Below are 20,797 nucleotides of genomic sequence, written 5' to 3'. Positions count from 1 at the left end.
CTCCCGGCACCGGGGCCTCCCAGCACCGGGGCCTCCGTCCCCGCCGGCCCGAGCGCTCCGGGACGGGAGCGGCCCCGGCGCTGCAGCCCCACGGCCGAAGCGAAGCAGCCCCGGCACCCCCGGCAGCCGCACAACCGGACAACGCAATGAACTTCCAGTAACAAAAATAACCATCTGAATAGCTCAAAAATAGGTGTTACAGCCATGAAGTAACTCAGTGTGGGAGTCAGGCTCGGAAGAGGAACACTCGTTAATAAATCAAAGCCAGGAGTGCTGATCCGAGTAACTACCTCACTGCTTTTCAGCTTTTTAAACTTGCAAATGAAAAATAATGGAGGAGAAAATACTTACTATTTGGAAAACATTTTTTTTTAAAAGCCACCAAGAAAAACAAACTAAAACTCCAGAAGCAAGCATTCTCAATTTCATGCAAACATATTTTTAAGCCACAGGAGCGAGAATAGTCTTGCTCTGCTTTGAAAGCCTGTAGCACCCTCCGATAGAAGGGCTGTCACCTTTCTTGATTCTAAATAGCTCAACAAATATTAGAAGAAACAACAGGTTACAGAAGCAAGTCAGGCAATGACTTGGATGTGGCAGGACTGTTATTTACAGCTGCACTGTTGCCATGCAAGAGAGAAACACACATACAGATTCATCAAACAGAAAAGCATGGACATAGCAATGGAACCACTGGTGACAGGTCTTAAAAAGACTAAATGCAGATGCCAAAATCAGCAACTTTAACCTACAAATGTAGTTCTCTGTAGGGTTTTATGTTTTAAAATTTTCTTCTCCAGGTTATACAACAAATCTCAACAATTTTCAGTATTTACAAACTGGATTCTTACTCTTCCTGCACGAAATAATGCATTGGAAAAATAATTATTACCAAGGTGTCCTCCCTCTGCCTAGTAAGGGAAAATGACCTGGGAGGGGGAAAAGAAGGGGAAAATAGTCTTCTGCACAATAAACTTATTTTTTGAGCTCTGAATAACATGGTGCTTACTAAAAATTACTAGCAGGTTACTTTGTTGAAAACCATCTAATTCGCTCTGAGCTTCCAAACCTGGGAGCTGCCACGTGTCATAGTGTGGAATTAACATTTTCTAAAATCCAGTGGTAATATCTTGCTTAGTTCTATGCAAGCCTGACATTACCTTCCATGCCCGTGTACAAACTTTTTGAATACAAGTGAGAAATTCACCTCATTGTCAGTCTGGAGATAATTGCACAGTGCTGTGGAGAAGGGACATGACTGAGGAAAGCGTGCTGAGGATGGTTTCACATTAATGAATTATTGTCACCGTTTTAAACAAGAACAGAGTCTGAACAGCACATACGAAGCAAGGGCATTCAAAACCTCCCCGTTTATGACTGCCTTAATTTAACTTCTATGTTGCAGACACTTGCCACTCAGAAATTAACTTTTTGTTTGTCAGAGTGTATCTAATACAGATCAAAAGCTATTCTCAGAAAATATTTATACTGGACGTCAAAGACATAGACCTTATTGAGATTGTTCTGGATTAGTTCTCTGACCCTTTCATTACTTTTTATTGGAGTTTTTTTCCTTTTGTTTTGCTTATGACTTGGTGTAAAAGCCTCTAACTGATTTTTAATTTTTTTTAATTTTAGCCTGGAAGAGTTGTGACTCTGGTTGAAGATCCTGAGGTATAGTACTCCTGTTCTGTCTCTCTAGTGTACAGAATGTCCTGTTGCATTCCCAGCCTGTGCAGTCTCTATTAAATTTTTGCTTTTCTACAAGCAAATAATTGAGTTATCTTTAGTGCAATTAGAAGATCTCCCAAAACTTCTTGGAGTTACACCAATTACTTCGATTGTTTTAAAGAAATCAATCCATCTGAACCAAGAAACTGAAAGTAGTTTGGGTCTGTCATTATCAAAAATACATTTTCAAGTATTTTAACTGTATAGCTGAAGTGACTATTCTGGAAAATATGCAGAATTTTACATTCAGCATATGTATACTGCTGACAATATGCCAATAGTAGACCCCAGATGTTGTGTCAGAACTGTAATCTCACCCTCCCAAAATAAAATCTGCAATCAAGATTACATTGCAGTGACAGCAAAGGAGAAACCCTTGCTTTATTTTTTGCTATACAGACAAAATGCTTGAGGAATTAAATGCCACAACTGTGCTTTTGGTTTCTGCGTAATATTTTGAAATAAGCTCCTGTTCAGAGGAAGTTGTCATTGGCCCAAGACTATCATTCTTGCTTATCTCTCCACCTTTCCCCCATGGTGCAAAGGGAGTGCCTGGAGATGGAACAAGGCCTAGGCTTACAGTTGTGTAAGCCATAGGAAAATCAACATTTTTCTGCTTATGAAAGTACCTAGACCTACATTTTACCCATTTCAAATTCAGTAAAGAAGCTATCTTTACAACTATCCACAATATTTTCAGGGATCTTACCCGCCAGAAAGCTCTCGGTTGCCCTGCTCACCAGCTAGGACAGAAGTATCCTTTTAAACACTGCTTGGCTTTTCTTTTTACATCCTTCCACAGGGTTGTGTATGGGGTGTTGCTTACAGATTGCCGGCTGGGCAAGAATGTGAAGTGAAGGCCTACCTGGACTTCAGAGAGAAAGGAGGCTACCGGACTACGACTGTCGTTTTCTACCCCAAAGACTCGTCAGTAGAGCCGTTTGATGTCTTGTTATACATCGGCACTCATGAGAACCCTAACTACCTTGGTCCAGCACCGCTAGAAGAAATTGCTGAACAGATTTTTAATGCCGTTGGTCCTAGTGGAAGAAACACAGAGTACCTGTTTGAACTTGCTGATTCTATCAGAAGTCTCGTACCAGAAGATGTAGATGAGCATCTCTTCTCCTTAGAGAAACTAGTGAAGGAACTCTTAGAAAAGCATCAGAACCTAAATTGTCTATAAAATAACGTCTTAATGATCTAGCTTCATGTTCAGAGGAATGGTTTCGTTGCACAATGGGTATATGACTTGGAGGCATGTTTCTCAGTACTATGCTCTCTTATTTATTTTAATACTGCATTCAAAATAGTAGCTGGTCATTAAAACATACTGTTAAAAATAATAATTCTTTCAGGAGTCTAAAGAAAGGGGAGCAGAGGAAGTGGTTTAGGTTTGAATTTGGTATATTGGGTTTTTATCTAAAGATTACATCTTTATGAAAATCTCAAGAGAACCATTTAAGCTTCTCTTTGCTTGAAGATTCATTTTTAAAATTATTATTTCAGGTTTTAAATAAATCTTTAGAATATTTTTAAGATCAAAATCTGCATTCAGATATAACTCTTACTGATTTAAGTGACAGTTCTTTCTGATTCAAGACCACAGGTGTGGAGGTCAGTGTAGCTAGAGAGATAAATGTTAAGTAGTTGTTGTAAACTGCATAGTAAATGCATAGTAGAACATTTTTAATTTCGGCAAAGCTGAATGTCGATAATATGAGTTATTCCACTGAAGTAGTCGTCTTACCCTTTATATATTTGTCTTAAATGCAGAGTATAAACTGCTTCATTGTCAAGGAAATAATTATTTTCCTTGGCTCTTTATGTCAAGCCCCTGAAAACCAAAGCAGGGGATACTTTGACACAAACAAGCCACAACAGATCAGTGCCTCATTTTATTTTTTAAGATTAATAAAAAGAATAAAGCCAATATGTTAAAATTAACTGAGAATATGACTTGAAGCCACAATGCAGCATGAATGTTCAGAAACTCCCATCTTTGTTATTTGCCTTTAGATGCTGTGACCCCATCTCTTTAAAAATTCACCATTTTTTTTAGGATAGATTTTAAGCCAGTAATTTTCAGCCACTGTTTTATGGATTCACGGACAAAAGGTAATTAAGAAATGAACCCTGTTTTCAGTAAACTTGTGTGTGCTATATGGAGATCCAAACAAAGAGCATTAGAAAGCCACCAGGTTAGGTTGGTAGCTTAATTTATGCAAAACATGGGGAAACAGAGCTTCCAGCCCAACAAGGACTTGTCTTGTTTCTCAAAAATTTAAGTTATTTTTGTTAACTTAACAAAGTATATTTTTGTATGTTAATATAGGAAACGTCCTATTTCAAACACCTCGTAGCATCACATTTTCTCATGCAGAGAACGTATAAGTGTTTGGTACTATCTTGGAAGCCTATATTTTGCATCAGTAATTGCAAAACCCGTATGTTTCTACTATAAGGTTGTCCCTTTCTCATCTTTACACTTTCATGTTTTACATTTGTAATTGCTTGAAAATAGCAGGGTTATCAAAATACCAAGCTGCTAATATTCTACTTGGCCACCTACAAAAGCCAACGAGAACATAAATGAATGTTAATGGGAAAAATTTGAGAAAGGCAGCTAGATAAGTACAAAACAGAATAGTAAAATGCAAACCTTAATTTGAGATAATTAGACTATTTGAAATATTTCAGCAAGAAAGCTGTTATTTTTTACATAACATAATTTTAGTGTACCTCTGACATCTCTGAAGCATTGATTAATTGAGGATTAAAAAAAAGTGTATTCCTTTTTAGAAGCTACTCTTTACTGTTAATAGTTGAAAGCCACTATTTTAGGAGTACATGATAGGGTATCACTTGATGGGCTACTCCAAACTGCAGAAGCAAATCCTCTGATCATATTAGCAAAATAATCATATGTACTGAGGCCCTGATTTTCCATTAATACACCTGAGTTACTTGCAAACTGACGGAATAAACATTTTGCAAAAGTCTTGATTCTGTGCTGGCTTAAGACTGACATAACTGAGTGGAAAAGCAAGCCCAACGAATCTGGCTGTACAGCAGGAGGGAGGTAGAATCAGAACTTCAGGTGTCTGTACGTAATGACAGTCGTTGAGATGCCCGAAGCTGGAGCTGTTTGAGCATCTTCACAAACCAAACATGGGCAGTGATAATCATCACCCGAATCAGCATTAATGAACATCGTTACATGTGCATTTAATTCACCTTGACTTAAAGCCTAAGTCTTACTAGATACTTCACTGTTACTAAAAATGTTATGTATGGTTTATTTCAAGAATACTGAAGTGTTGAATAGTACCTTCAAGAAAACCCAACCAAAACCAGCACTTACTCTCTTGTGCTTACCTCAGATTTAAGCAAGCTATAGTAGAATTAAAACATGTCCACTCTATGCATTTTTAAAAATTATTTCCTCAAAGGGTTATCCTTGTTCATTAAAACAGGGCGGAGGGTACTTACACTCACTAATGATCCAAAAACATCAGTGATGATTCCCTCTTTAACACTGTATCTAAGCACTGTGGTGGTGCATTGTGATTATGTATCTTTAATTAAGTCCAGGACCTTGTTGGTCCATTTGCTTTCCAGATCCATAAAACTTGCAATAATATTTGTAATGATGCATTCCAGTTTGTGCATACAACTTCAGTACAAAGAAAATGAATCACATTTACTAATGGTGTTGGAGAAAGAACTTTCCAGAAATGTTATGTTTAAAGTGTGTCTACACAGCTACTAGAAAGAAAATTAACTCTATCACAGCCAAAACCAACTTGTTTGCTCAAAATATCATGGATGACTTGTACCCATTACGAGCAAAAACCCCAAACATTTTGAACACCACTTACCCTTAAAAGCTAAAGCAACAGAGTTACAAAATTGATTGGAGCATCCCCCATCAGTATTATATCACTATTTTATTTTATATTATTATTACTTGAAGTTTGTCATGTTTAATTCCGATTTGTTTCCCTTCCCACCCCTTCTTTCTGGTATGCACCTGGATACAGGCTTTGCTCAAACTAAGGAGCTGAGGATGTTGAAAAAACCTGAATGATACTGCTGCCCCTTCTGATCTATTTCTGTGTGTCTGTTCCATGTAACAAAAAAAGTTCTTGGTGGTTTTCCAGCCTGTTCAGCCAAGCTCCTGACTGGCAGCAGGGATGCTAACAGACACCAGGATAGCGAGCCCCCAACAGGGCCCTGGATCTTGATTTTCCACCATGCAAGTATATAATTGTCATAAGATTAAAAAGAGGCTGGTTTTCAAGTAATTAGACTTCTCTAACAGTCTTCAGCAAAAGCTGGACATTGACTACACACTTAGTTCGATTAACAACTACAGTACAGCCCCAATTATTCCAACTTCACATTCCCTCAGCATTCTTATATTAAAAGTCATTTCCTTGCTCCTCTGCCTTTTGACTCAAGTAGCTTCCCTTCAACTGTTCCTCTCTTTTATCTCAAATAAAGGTCTCACCTGTGTTTTTCTTGTCTTTTGTGCCTAATGTCTCGTCTCTGCTGGTATCCTAGCATTTCCAAGCCATTGTGCATGTACTTGAGCTGGAAGAAGAATAATTCTCTCAGCACGCCTATATCTGCTTTGGCACCCGTTTACCAGGAAAAAAAAATTACTCTCTTAAACTAGAAAATTACGGTAGCAAAGCTCAAAAGCTTTGGCTAGAAAAAGCTTGAAAAAGCTCAAAAGCATTGACTAGACCTAAGGCAGACATTTAGGAAAGTTTCAAGCTACCTCATCTGTATTATTACAAACTATTTACTCAAAGAGACTCAGCCAGTTTTGCCCACTGTAAACATGAAAGTGAGCACATGCATAACTCTCCTGCAAAACAGTGAGGAAGAATGGCCTGAAACATAACATCTTAATCACAGTCACCTGAATTCGTAACGCATCCTCCAGAGTTATCTCACTCTGCAGCCACTGGGACTTTTCATGTTATCATCTACTCTCTTTGCCTTCACATACTTCTCTCATTAAACATCTCGGCCCTCACTCTGCTTGTTAGGGTTTATTAAGAATCCCTGTCCACTGCTGAAACATTACTGTTATCCCCTATGTCATCACAAAGCAGACAGTAAATTGAAGAGAAGCGGCTAAGTTAACGTATACTGTGATTAAGTTACAAAAGATGTGCCCATCATTAGCCAATTGACGTGATCAATGATTTCTGACCACCTGCAAAACCAGAGGATATTTTTCAAGTTTTAGATCCTTCTGCATGATAAGAGGGAGCATTGTTTAGAAGCAGAGTGCTTAGTTTATATTTAACTAATAATTAATAGATGTATTATAAGAAAGGAAATAAACAATTATACTAACATCATCAATTATTTCTTAGTATAGATGCACGTCAAAATTTCGAAAAATTGTAATGTATATGTAATAATTACGTGAATATAAGCAATGCAAGAGCATCCAGTCTTTGGAGGATAATCCCCAGCACCGATAAAATAAAGAATGCCGCTTAACAGTATTATTGACTCTGCTGTTAAGTTTATTTTTTCGTTTCAAAACTGCCCCTCCAGAGCCTCCACTCCAGTTGTATCTCAACTTATAGTTCAGTCTTAATTAAAGGGAGAAGTGCTTCGTTATATTTACTGCAATATTAAATGGTGTTCCTTACTTTTTTTTGTCTTCCAGACTTAATCTATACTGTAAAAACCTTGCTGACACTATTGGTAAAAACTCGTGGGGAAAAAAAAAAAAAAAAAAAAAAAAGAGGAAAACACAACCCAACCGGGCCCAGAGGTCCATGGGCACCATGCACCACACAGTGGGCACCAGTCCCACCAGCACAGCACCCCAAGTTCTCCAGTCTGTCCCTGCGGTCCCACCTACCAGCCTGGCTGCAGAGCTAGTGCTGGGCTCTCTGCGGCTCATCAGGGCAGTGCTTCTGTTTTGGGGTGACTTCCAGCACTTCTGGAGTGCAAACCAACTCACCGTCACCTGGTGTTCTGCAAAGAGAGATAAAAAACGGGTGAGGTCCGCAGTAGTTTTCCGAAAAGCTTGCACTACTGAAATGAATAAATAAACTTAACAGCAGAGTCAATGATACTGTTAAGCAACGTTTTTTACTTTATCAGCGCTGGGGAGCTCTGGGGATCGTCCTCCATCAGTGCTCCAAAGACTGGATGCTCTTGCATTGCTTATATTTGCATAATTATTACGTATGCATCACAGAATGTCAGGGGTTGGAAGGGACCTGGAAAGCTCATCCAGTGCAACCCCCGCGCCGGAGCAGGAACACCCAGAGGAGGTTACACAGAAGGTGTCCAGGCGGGTTGGAATGTCTGCAGAGAAGGAGACTCCACAACCTCCCTGGGCAGCCTGGGCCAGGCTCTGCCACCCTCACCGGGAACAAGTTTCTTCTCATTTTTAAGTGGAACCTCCTGTGTTGCTGTTTGCACCCACTGCCCCTTGTCCTATCACTGGTTGTCACTGAGAAGAGCCTGGCTGCATCCTCCTGACACTCACCCTTTATATATTGACAAATATTAATGAGGTGACCCCTCAGTCTCCTCTTCTCCAGCTCAGAGCCCCAGCTCCTCAGCCTTTCCTCACATGGGAGATGCTCCACTCCCTCCAGCATCTTCGTGGCTGCGCTGGACTCTCTCCACATTTATTTCCCTGTCCTTCCGGAACCGAGGGGCAACACCCCAACCTCAAATCCCCTTTTTGTAGCTTCAAAAATAAACGTGAAGAAGTCTCTCGCCACCCAACCGAGGTAACAAACCGAGGGAGGGACCGGGGGAGCCTGGCTCCAACCTCCTGACACTCACCCTTTATATATTTATAACCATTAATGAGGCCGCCCCTCTGCCTCCTCCAAGCTCAAGAGGCCAACCACAACTTTTAAAAAACTTTAACACGCATCTATACGAAGAAATAATCGCTTAGCCCCCTACTTAGATCTACTAATTATTAGTTAAACACGAACGCTCTGCGTTGCTTAACCTCCTGTCTCCCTCTTGTCGTGCAGAAGGGTCTAAAGCTTGAAAAATACGGCGGTCAGGAAGCACTGATCACGTCAACTGGCTAATGATGGGCACGTCTTTTGTCACTTAATCACAGGATACGTTAATTTGGCGGCGCTTTCAAGCCGCTGACAGACCGGGGGGCCGCCGGCGCCCTGATCCCCTCAGAGGCAACTCCGTTGCCTCTGAGGGGATCAGGGCGCCGGCGGCCCCCCGGTCTGTCAGCGCCGTAGCGAGAAGCTCAGACCGACCGCTACCGTCCGAGCACCAACGCACAACACCCGAGGAACAAAGGGCCCCTTCACCTTCCCCCCGTTCCCACACAGAACCCGCCATTTCTCTCCCCCCGCCTCCCTCACTCACCGCCGCCGCTCCGCGGTGCCCCGGATGTTGATGGCGCGGCCCCTCCTCTCCCCTCAGGAAGGAGACGTGGCGGCACCGCCCGCCCTCCGGGAGCCGCCGGCCGGGATGAGGGGCGGCGGGCAGCGCTTCCCCAGCCCCGGGGCGTTGCTGTGCGGTCTCCTGGCAGCCGTGGCGGTGGTGACGGAGGGCGGCCGGGCGCTCCCTCAGCTCACTGACGACGTCCCGTTCAGGGTGAACTGGCCCGGCACCGAGTTCAGCCTGGTCGGTACCGCGGGTCGGGGTGGGGGGGGAGCGGTGTGAGGGGCGTCCCTCCCTCGGTTTGTTACCTCAGGTGGGTGGCGGGAGACTTCTTGACGTTTGTTTTTGAAGCTACAAAAAGGGGATTTGAGGTTGGGGTGTTGCCCCTCGGTTCCGGAAGGACAGGGAAATAAATGTGGAGAGAGTCCAGCGCAGCCACGAAGATGCTGGAGGGAGTGGAGCATCTCCCGTGTGAGGAAAGGCTGAGGAGCTGGGGCTCTGAGCTGGAGAAGAGGAGACTGAGGGGTGACCTCATTAATATTTGTCAATATATAAAGGGTGAGTGTCAGGAGGATGCAGCCGGGCTTTTCTCAGTGACAACCAGCGATAGGACAAGGGGCAATGGGTGCAAACTGCAACACAGGAGGTTCCACTTAAAAATGAGAAGAAACTTGTTCCCGGTGAGGGTGGCAGAGCCTGGCCCAGGCTGCCCAGGGAGGCTGTGGAGTCTCCTTCTCTGCAGACATTCCAACCCGCCTGGACACCTTCTGTGTAACCTCACCTGGGTGTTCCTGCTCCGGCGTGGGGGTTGCACTGGATGAGCTTCCGAGGTCCCTTCCAACCCCTGACATTCTGTGGTTCTGTGATTCCCTGGAGCGTCCCCCGGTCCCCCCCTCGGTTTGTTACCTCAGTTGGGTGGCAAAAGCCTCTTCACATTTATTTTATGAAGCTACAAAATGGGATTTGAGTTTGGGTTTTTGGCAGCGGTGACAACAGGGAGCACAGGCACGCACCCCCGGGCCTGGGGGACGGTTTAGGCCATGGCCTGAATCTGGAAAAATCCTGTGGAAATTTGCCCTGAAAATCGACGTGGGGATGGCTGTTTGCACAATGGAGTGGCTGGGAGGGTGTTTATTTAACAAAAACCTTAAGAACCAGAAGTGTGTAACAGTGAGGGGAGCGGGAATGTGGCTGGAGGGATCAAGCGAATGCCAACGAGCCACTCCTGAATTCGGTGACATTTCTAAAAAGTAGCATTAAAAAAAAAGCTACCTGACTAATCCAGAGGTTGGTTGTTTTCTCAGCCGACGACCGGTGTCCTGTACAAAGAGGATAACTACATTATAATGACCACTGTGGATAAAGAAAAATATAAATGTATACTTCCGCTGGTAGCGAGCGGCAGTGAGGTGGGTTCAGCCAAATCTTTCTTGTGGTTATAATCTATAGACAAGTCTTTGCAGCGTCTTTTCAGTTCCTTTTTCTTCCTTCCCCCCCGCCCCCCCAAAAAAGGAAAATAGTCTACAGAATGCTTCACAATGTCACCGTTCATAGTAGATGCCTTCACTATATATTACAGACCAGCTCTCTATTAAGTGGGGCCAGTCTGAGCAATCTTGAAATCTTCTTTGGTGATTGCTCTAATGTTGTGTTTATCACTAGGTCCATTAGTGATTGGGAAGTTCTTGTATTTTAATTAACATTGTTGAACTCTACGCCAGCAAACAACTGTAAAGATTCTTAACGCTGCTGTCATGATCACTGTATCTGAAAATATTATCTCAGTGCTGCTTCCACCACCAGTAATACAAGCTTTATTTTCTGTTCCTTAATTGTAAAGCTGAATGCACAATGTGCGGTGTAAATTTAATAAAGCAAAGTATATAAATACATTTCTTTGTACGAGAGAAGCAGGAGGCCTTTGGTGAGGTTTATTATTTGTTCCTCCAATGGTTCCTTTTTTCACACTGCTTCAGTGCAGGTGAGAAATCTTCAGTACTGCAGAACTCTCTGTGGAAATCTCTTCAATCACCTGCACATTTATATAGCAAAAATTACACAAAAATAAACTTCCACAGCATTACATATACCTTTTTGATCCTTTTTTTTTTGATTACATGAAAGCTGGGTGATGCTCCGATTGTACTGCATCAGTGTGGCATCAGCATTGACTAACAAATTAAAAAATTTTTGATGCTGTTTTTCTGTTCACACCCCAAGCTGCCACTCTGGACATGAGCAAGTTGAGAGCTCCTGCCCTTCTGCTGCGTGTGTATCTTTAACACCACAAAACTCTTCTGTTTTCACTACTTTATTTGTGACTTTTAATTGCCCCTTCTTGCTAAACTAAAGTATTTCTTCTAATCACCACACAGCTCCTTCAGGGCAGGACTTGATGAGGTTTTGTATCTTTTAATTTTCAATAGGATTTTTTTTTTTTTAACTATTGCAAATTAATATTAACTAAGCAAAATAGTTTTTATTTTAATGTAATGAAATATCCTTCTGTTCTAGGAAGAAGAAAAGGACTACAAAGGTCCTACTCCAGGAGAATTGCTGGAACCGCTTTTTAAGCAAAGTAGCTGTTCATATAGAGTATGTTACTTCTGTGTAACTTATCCATGGTGGTTTGGGGGCACGTTTAGTCTTTATATACATATTTTTTTTTCCTTTGTTTTATCTGTGTGAAATTGAAGGAAACTTTGCCTGTTGCGTTTATTTGGAACCTCATCAAAATATTTGGGGAATGCTGAGACCATTCACGGTGCTATTGTTTTTGAGGGTGCCCAAGCCCACCTGCTTGGGCTACGGTTTATTGCCGCAAAAGCCAAAATTCTGGTGGAACTTTTTGGGGTGGGATGATGTTTCTAAACAGAATTTTAAAATTATTTTTTATATATATATATATTTTAAGATCGAATCTTACTGGACTTACGAGGTCTGCCACGGCAAACACATCCGTCAGTACCATGAGGAGAAAGAGACGGGACAGGTAGGCTCAACCCCCTTCTCCACTGGCATGTTCATGCTTAATTCCTGCGCAGTTGTAAAAGTATGGAAAATGGTAATTGAAATTTGTTTTAACTTCTTTTGTTTGTAGAAAATAAACATCCAAGAATACTATCTGGGGAATATGATGTTAAAGAACCCATTATCAGAACCAGGTTTGTCTTGGATTTTTTCATTTTGCTGATGCTAATTAATTGTTTGGTTTTTAATTATTACTGTTTGAGAAATATGCTGTAGAAAACTGATTCTCAGTGCAATAGAATTTTGTAGTCTTTTTTTTTTTTTTTACCAAAATGGATTGGGTTTAATTCCTTTTCAGCACCTTAGATTGCATCCATCCTGTCAGTTTTGCCATGCTGTTTAATTAATTAGCTGAACTAATCTGCAATAATTAATTAGTGCCAGGGAAAGAAAATACATAGTATAAGAAATAGAACCTATATACGCCAGACTAGCTGTTGTTACTGTGGCCTGTTGCCTCTTTTTGAGCGGGGAGAAGTGTCTTCCAGGCTGTGAGCAGAGCTCATAGCCCATCATGGGCTCTACTATTCTCTAATAAAACGTAGTTCGCAAACCCAAACACTTGCACTCTTTGCAGGTAGATTTAATCCTTAGAACTGAGAATATTTTTTTTAGGGATTCTGGTGCAGACCTTCAGAGTGCCCAAAGTGGGACTTTGGTGGAAATTAGGTTGCTGAGCCCTAAATTCAAATTGCAGTTTAGAATAACTAATTTTCTGAGCACTTTCATTTTTTGCCCATAAATTATTGTAGATGCTGGGGGTTCTGTGGTCACACCTGCTGATATCTGCTTTCCTGGGTGAGCACTTTGGTAGTGTATTCGTCCAAAGAACTGCTAAAAATCCACAGACTAAGCATTCATTTATCAGAGTTGATAGAAACGATAGAAAAAACATCATCTAGGGTTTTTTTTAAAATTCTAGGCTGGTATGTAAAATGAGCACTGCCATTTTTCTCTTTTTAAAATGATTAAGTTGAATGCCTCAGTCTCGGAGCGGATTTAGCGCTATTAATGCCATTCCTTTGAATTCCTTCAGTTAGGTACCTTAGTCCTGAAAACAAACACGGCTTCAGAAATGCCTTGCTTGGCATTTTTCTGTGAGTTCCAGTGCTTGTTTGTGCTGCCATTAATCCTGCACAGAGCTGCCCAGTTCTCCCTACATGCTGTTGTACAGAAAACGAAGTGTTTAATTAGACCTAACGATTCTTTTGTGGGGCTGGATGCTGAAGTTTTGTGTGATGATACTTCAAGTCATCACATTTGCGTCTTCTAGGATGCTGACGCTCTGTGCTCTCCGCTTAGGTGGCAGACCGTATTCTTTCTATGCTTCCTGTACAGCAATTCACACTGCTTTTCTTAAAATAAAAAAATAGTAGAGATGGTGTCTGAACCGCTGTGAGCTGAATCCACGAGTGTGATAGATTAAACCTGAAGGAGCTGACAGGGTGGCACGTCCTCTGCCCTCACTGGCCTGCCCGTGGTGCTAGGGCTGCCTTTGACCTGTCCTACACACTCAAAATTGCTTTAGGATGACGCTAAGTCCTATTTGGTTCTGTTTGCTCTGGACCCTAGGCCACTGTTTATTTCCTTTCTTTCCTCTTTTGCACCTGCAAGTTCATGAAATTGGCTCTCGGCAGCGTGTACGCAAAGTACTAGCAAAACCACAAAACGTACAAACTTCTATGTATATAATTTCATTTTATTTCAAGTTCAGACTTTGTGCTTACCTCATTCTTAATTATTCCCTAGATCAAGAAGAGAAGGAAAATCCAAAAGAGAGTGCAAAAGAGGCAAGTGAAAAACATCTATTTTAACTTTTGCCGTCAAAAGTGGAGGCAATTTATATAGGATGAGATTATGTAATTAGTTCCCTACCGAAACGAGCATCAAAAAGTGACACTCCGTTTCTGAGCTGCGCTCTTCTCACTTTTGATTATCAGTCCCAGCTCAGAAAGCTTATTTAGCTAGTCAAAGTTCTTGCCCTTCTACTTATTCACGCTAAAGTTATGCTATTCTTAAATGTAAAAGAGATTAATTATATACTCTTCTTCTACAAAGACAATACACATAACCACAAAGTCATGTTATGGTCTAGCGACAGTTATTTTTCCAGCTACATCAGAGATCTCAATTGCCTTAATTACACTTTCACACATTTTGGGTAGAGAGAAATGTTTAATGAAATCTGCCAGCACCAAATCCCTAGAAGATTTCTTAGCTGACTCAATGACCCATCGTATAAAACTCTGTGCTTCCCTTTTCCAGTAGAGAACTTTGCCATTTGTTTAGGCCCCAAAACTCCATTCTGAGTTGCTAATTTCATAGCAGAACAATGGAAGTACCCAAAGCATGTTGGAGTTTGGAATTAGCAATGGCAAATCTGGCCTGAGGACAGACGTGCACCAACCTTTATTTCTGGTTATTCTTCGTTTTAATTCTGAAATGAAGTTTTTGTCCATGTGTTCATTGTAATGCCGATTTACGTAGCACAGGGTGGTTCTTCTTCCTTAGTGGTGCTCAGGAAATACCCATGTCTGAGAGTATTTGGGAGGTAGTGGAGGAGCAGCCCCACATCAGAATGTGGCCCATTCTAATGGCAGTGGCAGTTGTGCCTCTTAGAAATTAAAGAAAACCAGGTTCTTTGTAGTGTAACTTTGTTCTGGTGTTTGTTGTTTTGTTTTTGTTTTTATTTCAGAGGAATTCCTTTACTGACTTTTTTTTTTTGGACAGTATTTATGGTGTGCACACACTGTCTTGGTTTTGGTCCATAAAGAATTTAGACTTGCAATTTGTGTGGAGTCTCTATTAATGTAAGGGAAAGAACATGTAACACAGCAGGGCAGTGCTTAAAGCGACCAAAACCTGCTGGGACTGGAGGTTTATCTTAAACCCTTCTGCGGTGCCTTTCAGTTGTGTGCAAACAACAGCAACCTCTACTCAGGTTTCTTCAATATTTACCTTCAATGAAATGCGTAGGCATAATTTTTCAATTTTTAAGGAAGAATCGGTTCAGCATGTTAATTCTTTAACCTCATTAATGTCTCATCACTTCATCCACGATGGAACGGTTTTCAGGAGGAGAGAGGCAGTGGCCTGTGACAGGGTAACGTGGTTTGGAAACCAAAGAAGGGTCTCGGGTCCCCGGGTTAGTGTTCTGGCCGCAGAAGTGCTGCTGCCTTTTAGCACAGAGCCTGATTTGTGAGCAGAAATAGGCTGAGTTTGTGGGTTCCAGCATGGCCTTTGCACCAGCAGAACGTTTGGTACCCAAGAACTTTAGCTGATTCCGAGACAGGAGTCAGGAGAGGGACTTTTACCAGTTTAGGGAATTAATTTCTTAAAGTGGAAGCTGGATGAAACGTATGAAGGAAGAAGTCTGAAGAGAGCTAGCTTAAAACGTCTACAAAAGTGGGATTTACTTTGTACATATCATTGTTAGCTGCAGTTACATGGGGTGTGGGATGCTCTGGGTGAGGAAAAACCCCACTGGCTGTGCCAGGGGGTGTGGTGCAGATGTCAGGGTGACTTTGAGGGGCGTTTTTAGATTCTTTTGCAGTCAGATGAGGGTTTGCAGCCAGACCTCGCATGTCTTGGTCTGTTTGGGCAGTGCTGTGGCTGGAGGTAACACACCAGAACACGTTTGGATGTTGCAGAAACACCAAGAAACTACGCAGGAGCTGGTTTCAAACCAGTAATGCTGGCCCTGCACAGTGTAATGATATTTTTTGTTTCAGAGGAGTCAAAGGAGCTTTACTGTGATTCTTAGCTTTTCCCTTCTTTCACCTAGATCCCTACAAAAAACATAGAAGGGCAGATGACTCCCTACTACCCCGTGGAGATGGGGAACGGCACGCCTTGCAGCTTGAGACAGAACCTGCCCAGGTCAAGCACAGTGATGTACGTCTGTCATCCAGAAGCTAAACACGAGATTCTTTCAGTAGCAGAAGTTACAACCTGTGAATATGAAGTGGTTATATTGACACCTCTGTTATGCAGCCATCCTAAATACAGGTACGGTACTCACATTTTGGCTAACAGTATCACTTCAAATTTTCATCCGTCTCCATGCATGTCTGCGTTTATACAAGTCACGCATCCAGCTGTGGTTTCTGGTACAGGAACAGGTGGGAAGTATCATTTTCTTTTCAACAGGCAAGTTTCTAGCCCTGTTGTTCTGGAGGAACACGGGTGTTAAGGCACAGGCAGATGAAGAACACTCTGTCTCCTCTTAGTTTACGATTTCAAAGACTTGGGGGATCATCTTAATGATATTCAAAGACTGCAGATTGCATATGTGCAATGTATGTGTGCATAGACGTCAGCTTCTCTAATTTCAGAAAACAAAAGTATGCTCTTCAGCCATAACCTGCACATTTATGTTAGCAGTATTCCCAACTTACGGAGCTCCCATATGTCTCTCTTCTGCTTTATCACCTTACCTTCAGCTGCATAAGTCATTTTCATCTGAAGAATTTACAATTTCAGTGTTATTTTCCAAAACTAAAGTTTAGGATTCTTTTTTCTCCCTTTCCCTGCATTGTACCATGCATCTAAGGGATATCCTTAGTCGCAGTAGTTCAGATTTTTGACTTTTCAAGGGGTGTAAAGAGAATCGCACAGTGCATGACGTACAAATTAAGGGGGAAATAAATGAACCAGAGTTCTGAATTTCCCATGGACGCAGACATCAGAATAAGTGAGTATTTAATTGCTGTTCTGAAAGAGGCAACGAAGTCTAAAGAACTAAATCCTCAATTGTGCGTTTTATAAGCACTTAGCAGTTGGAGTACAGAAGTTAAATGTTTAGTATAAATTTTCTCACGCAGTTGGCTTTGGTATCACTACTTCATCTGTTGCACTTACCTATTGCACTGTTTTCTGTTTACTATACGAATCTTTTAAGCCTCTGTATCAGCAGAGGAACAGAAAGTGCACAGGCAGATTGTTCTACCATTTGATAAGGAGAAAATCTGGAGCTGCCCACTCCCACCAGAGGGAAGGAGGGGAAGGCTTCCTGGCCACGGGCAGGAAATACTGAAAATAAACAGATCAGATCTTTATTCTCCCACTTGAGTCACGGTAGTAAGTAAAGATGGGTGGGGACAGGCCGGACACGCTGCTCTGTGTCAGAGGGAACAACAAACCAACCTCGCTTTAAGCAAACGCAGTTTTACTGTCACATGTTCCCTGAAACAGCGCTGAGCTGTCCTGGAGCCACCAGTGCTTTTCCCCTGCACCCACTATCTTGTCCAAAAATGCACCTGCATTAACTTAGCAAAAGTACATCCATCGCTTTTAGTAGGTGTTCCTATTTGGGCACCATTTGGCTGGTTTTAAATTGGTGGGAACTGGGGATGGGGAGGAAGGCAGGGAAAAGCAATATTTGTCTATTCTAACTATTAGTCTTAATGTAGTTTAAATAAAATTCATCTAAAACTAGGCTGCTTTGGTACAGGACTTAGAAACTTAGAGCAATAAAAAAAGTAAGTCTTTGCTTTAAAGCGTAATAAGTGACATATTCCTGACTTGTTGGGCCAGGTTCAGGGCATCCCCTGTGAACGACATCTTCTGCCAGTCTCTGCCAGGATCCCCGCTCAAACCCCATAATCTGGAGCAGCTGGAGAAGCAGCAAGAAATGATGAAGATGCCTTTCAGAAGGGTTAAGGAAGTAAGATTTCTTTAATTTTAAACAGAAAAAACATTTAACTTCCATTTTGTAATACATAGAACTTACAGTTCCACAGAATAAGTTCTCTTACCCCACTTTGTAAGGCCATGTTAGCCTTTCAAATGGTCTGCAAGTTTGTTGAAATCATCTGTGACTTACCTTCTTTGGAAGGAAAACAAAGCAAGTTTGGGCTACTAATTTAAAGCTTTTGTAGCAGCCTTTGCCTACAGTTTACAAACCTGTTAAGTTTTTGACTTTCGGTCTTTTTTTCAGCTATGCTGAAGACAGTGAAAACACTGACAAAAACTTAGTATTAAATAACTTCGTATGGTTTATAAGACTTTGCAAGTGCCATATAAAATCCAAATGGGTGTATTTGTGCGTACCTTAATTTCAGGAAGAAATGCATTCAACAAAGGAAGAGAAATTTTCTTCCATCCATAAGCCCGTTGCTGTTGGCAGCCACCAACTATTAACTGTGGGAACAACCCACATCTCCAAACTGACCGACGACCAACTCATCAAGGAGTTTCTCAGTGGTTCCTACTGCTTCCATGGGGTGAGAAATAACGCTCCGTGTAATAAAATAGCTGATCCTTAATTGCACACACTGCTTTATGTATTTCTTTAGTTTTTCCGTGAACTCTGATAGTTGCATTCTTATATATATAATCCTTTCCTTTCCTTGCATTGATATAGGGAAGGCTTATATACAAAAGTCTATGCTAGAAAGGTATCCTTAACTTTTCTGTTGAAATTCAATCTATTTGAGCAGACAGTGAAATGAAAGTAGATCGTGAGAATTGTTCAGTGCTAATTTTCTTAATGAGAATTTAAAAAAATTGATAAGAGTTATGGAGAGAAAAGGCAGCTGAAGTTTTATCCATTTTTGAAAGAGGAAGATATTTCTTTAAAAGATGAATGGGGGGTATCCAAATAGTTTAAGGAATTTAGTCCTATGTGGCTCTACATAAAAAAACTAGATCTTTGTTTAAACTCATCTTGGAATAGACAGAATTCCTTTGCCTATATGTCAATTAGATTCTCTCTCAACGCAAACCTTGAATCAACATATCAGGATAATAGGTACGGAGGTTTACAGCTAAAATAGCCAGTGATTCAAGGTTGGGAGAGAAACGGACACAGTTGTTTTGGGGGTTTTGTTTGGACTGAGGGTTTTGTTTTAATACTGAGGTTATCCCTCTCCCTAGGGCGTTGGTTGGTGGAAGTACGAATTCTGCTATGGCAAATACGTTCATCAGTATCATGAGGTATGTCAGGTAGACCACAGCGATAATAAAAGCTGAAAAAAATGTGACTTTTTTTTTTTTCTGGGAATGCTCTTCTGGTCATTGCAACCCTAATAGAGGTTCAGTCACAGTGTGTCCCAAATGCAGGAACGTGTTCTGTTGACAGCAGCAGGCCTGCTCTAAAATGACATTTACTCATCATTAAAATACTCTCACTGCTAATCGTGTAACACAAGGTGTAATTATTAGTTTTTCCTTTTTTAGGATAAGGAAACTGGGAAGACGTCCGTGGTGGTGGGTACCTGGAGCAAGGAGGAGCACATCGAGTGGTCGAGGAAGAACGCGGCTCGAACCTTCTACCTGCGCGAGGACGGCACCCAGACCGTGAGGTGCGGGGATGGCACTGGAATCGCTGCTCCGCGGCGCTGCTCCTGCCTGGGCTCACGCTTGCGACACAGAAAAATAAACACCAGGCCCCACTGCTGCAGCGGGAATAGTCAGTTTACAAATAAATTCAATAAACTCCCAAGAGCAGGGGGTATAGATAGCAACATAGCACATCAGAAAAGGGAATTTAAGACTTAACGCAGAGTGAAGAACTGTTTGCTTCTGCAGTAACTGACATGTTACTGTTTGTTGTTGTATATCAGAGTTAAATATTGGAAGAATGCTGAGGTGCTGTATCACAAGTTAGCCGCGTGCTTAAGCATTGCGTTCGATATTTCCAAACGTTCTCATTCCGATCTCTCGTGGCAGGATGGTGTCTCACTTCTATGGAAACGGAGATGTCTGCGACTTAACCGACAAGCCAAGGCAGGTGACTGTGAAATTGAAGTAAGTGAACTTTCTTGGCAAACCGATGTTTTGTGTCTCTGCTTCCTGTGTCAGAGGGAAAAGCCTCTGCTGCCTGCAGAAAGCAGGACTGTCAGCTTAGTAAAAATGCTACAGACACTAAGGAAATAACGTGTTTTAGCTTTGTGCTTTTTGCATGCTAAACTCTACCAAATTTCTCTTCTGTTTTCAGATGTAAAGAATCAGATTCCCCTCACGCTGTGACCATATACATGTTAGAACCTCATTCTTGCCAATACATCCTCGGGGTACGTAAAAACGCTCGAATTCCCTCAGATCAGGTGCATGTTTCAAACAGCCCTTTCATCCCAGGGCTGCTGCACAGGGGATTCCTGTACTTGAGCCCAAACACCTCACTGCTAACGACCTGCAGCTTTTTGTTCAGCTGCATGTGCTCAGGGGAACAGAGTTGTTATTAATTACACTAGTTACAGTGCTAATATGCTGCAGAGGTCACACCCAAAAGCAAAAAGCACTTTGTAAAACTTACTAAGCATTGCTCGTGCACCAGGCCTCTTACAACCTGTTGTAATTAATCCTGTGAACTCTTGTACGAGTTTATCAATGATTGCAGAGTCTTTAACGTTCTGATCTCGTCTGTTGAAGGTGGAGTCTCCGGTCATCTGTAAAATCCTGGACACGGCAGATGAACACGGGCTCCTCTCCGTGCCCAGCTGAAGCCGAGCGCCCGCAGCCCAGCTGGCGACTCCGTGTGAACATGCGTCGCTGAGAGGAGGGAGGTGGCGAGCGGCCTCACCAGCAGAATCCCGGTGGACGAGGGACTGGGAACCATTTGTGTATAACTATGTGTATATAAGAGGTTATCGAGAAACTTTTAATGATTAAATTCTTGTCTTGC

General features: G+C 41.9%; 3 protein-coding genes across 5 annotated transcripts in view; 2 read left to right on the top strand and 1 right to left on the bottom strand.

The window, feature by feature from the left end:
- The window catches only part of CHAC2 (ChaC glutathione specific gamma-glutamylcyclotransferase 2), a 6,502-nt gene extending 242 nt beyond the window's left edge, over window positions 1-6,260 (top strand). Inside the window, exons 2-3 of the mRNA XM_065632435.1 lie at window positions 1,639-1,674; window positions 2,534-6,260. Of these exons, the coding sequence (XP_065488507.1) occupies window positions 1,639-1,674; window positions 2,534-2,917 (420 nt within the window). The 3' untranslated portion in view covers window positions 2,918-6,260. The remainder of the gene's footprint in view (window positions 1-1,638; window positions 1,675-2,533) is intronic.
- The window catches only part of ASB3 (ankyrin repeat and SOCS box containing 3), a 21,386-nt gene extending 12,223 nt beyond the window's left edge, over window positions 1-9,163 (bottom strand). The window contains exons 1-3 of one of the 3 annotated variants that reach the window (XM_065632430.1): window positions 9,124-9,163; window positions 7,625-7,740; window positions 6,245-6,327 (exon numbers count right to left, since the gene is read on the bottom strand). In XM_065632430.1, coding sequence (XP_065488502.1) covers window positions 6,245-6,327; window positions 7,625-7,666 — 125 coding nt within the window. In that variant the 5' untranslated portion in view covers window positions 7,667-7,740; window positions 9,124-9,163. Of the gene's footprint in view, window positions 1-6,244; window positions 6,328-7,624; window positions 7,742-9,123 lie in introns of those variants that run through there. The other 2 variants (XM_065632432.1, XM_065632431.1) reach the window with 2 other exon arrangements.
- On the top strand, window positions 9,148-20,797 carry ERLEC1 (endoplasmic reticulum lectin 1). The gene is made up of 14 exons (XM_065632433.1): window positions 9,148-9,384; window positions 10,446-10,550; window positions 11,656-11,736; window positions 12,056-12,133; window positions 12,242-12,305; window positions 13,921-13,961; window positions 15,956-16,179; window positions 17,707-17,836; window positions 18,234-18,395; window positions 19,048-19,107; window positions 19,351-19,475; window positions 19,843-19,920; window positions 20,111-20,186; window positions 20,545-20,797. Exons 1-14 carry the CDS (start codon window positions 9,148-9,150, stop codon window positions 20,614-20,616), a joined length of 1,533 nt encoding a protein of 510 aa, XP_065488505.1. The 3' UTR covers window positions 20,617-20,797.

Source organism: Caloenas nicobarica, chromosome 3 (assembly GCF_036013445.1).
Source record: "Caloenas nicobarica isolate bCalNic1 chromosome 3, bCalNic1.hap1, whole genome shotgun sequence".
Classification (NCBI taxonomy): Eukaryota; Metazoa; Chordata; class Aves; order Columbiformes; family Columbidae; genus Caloenas; species Caloenas nicobarica.
This window is presented reverse-complemented; position numbering and strand designations above follow the sequence as displayed.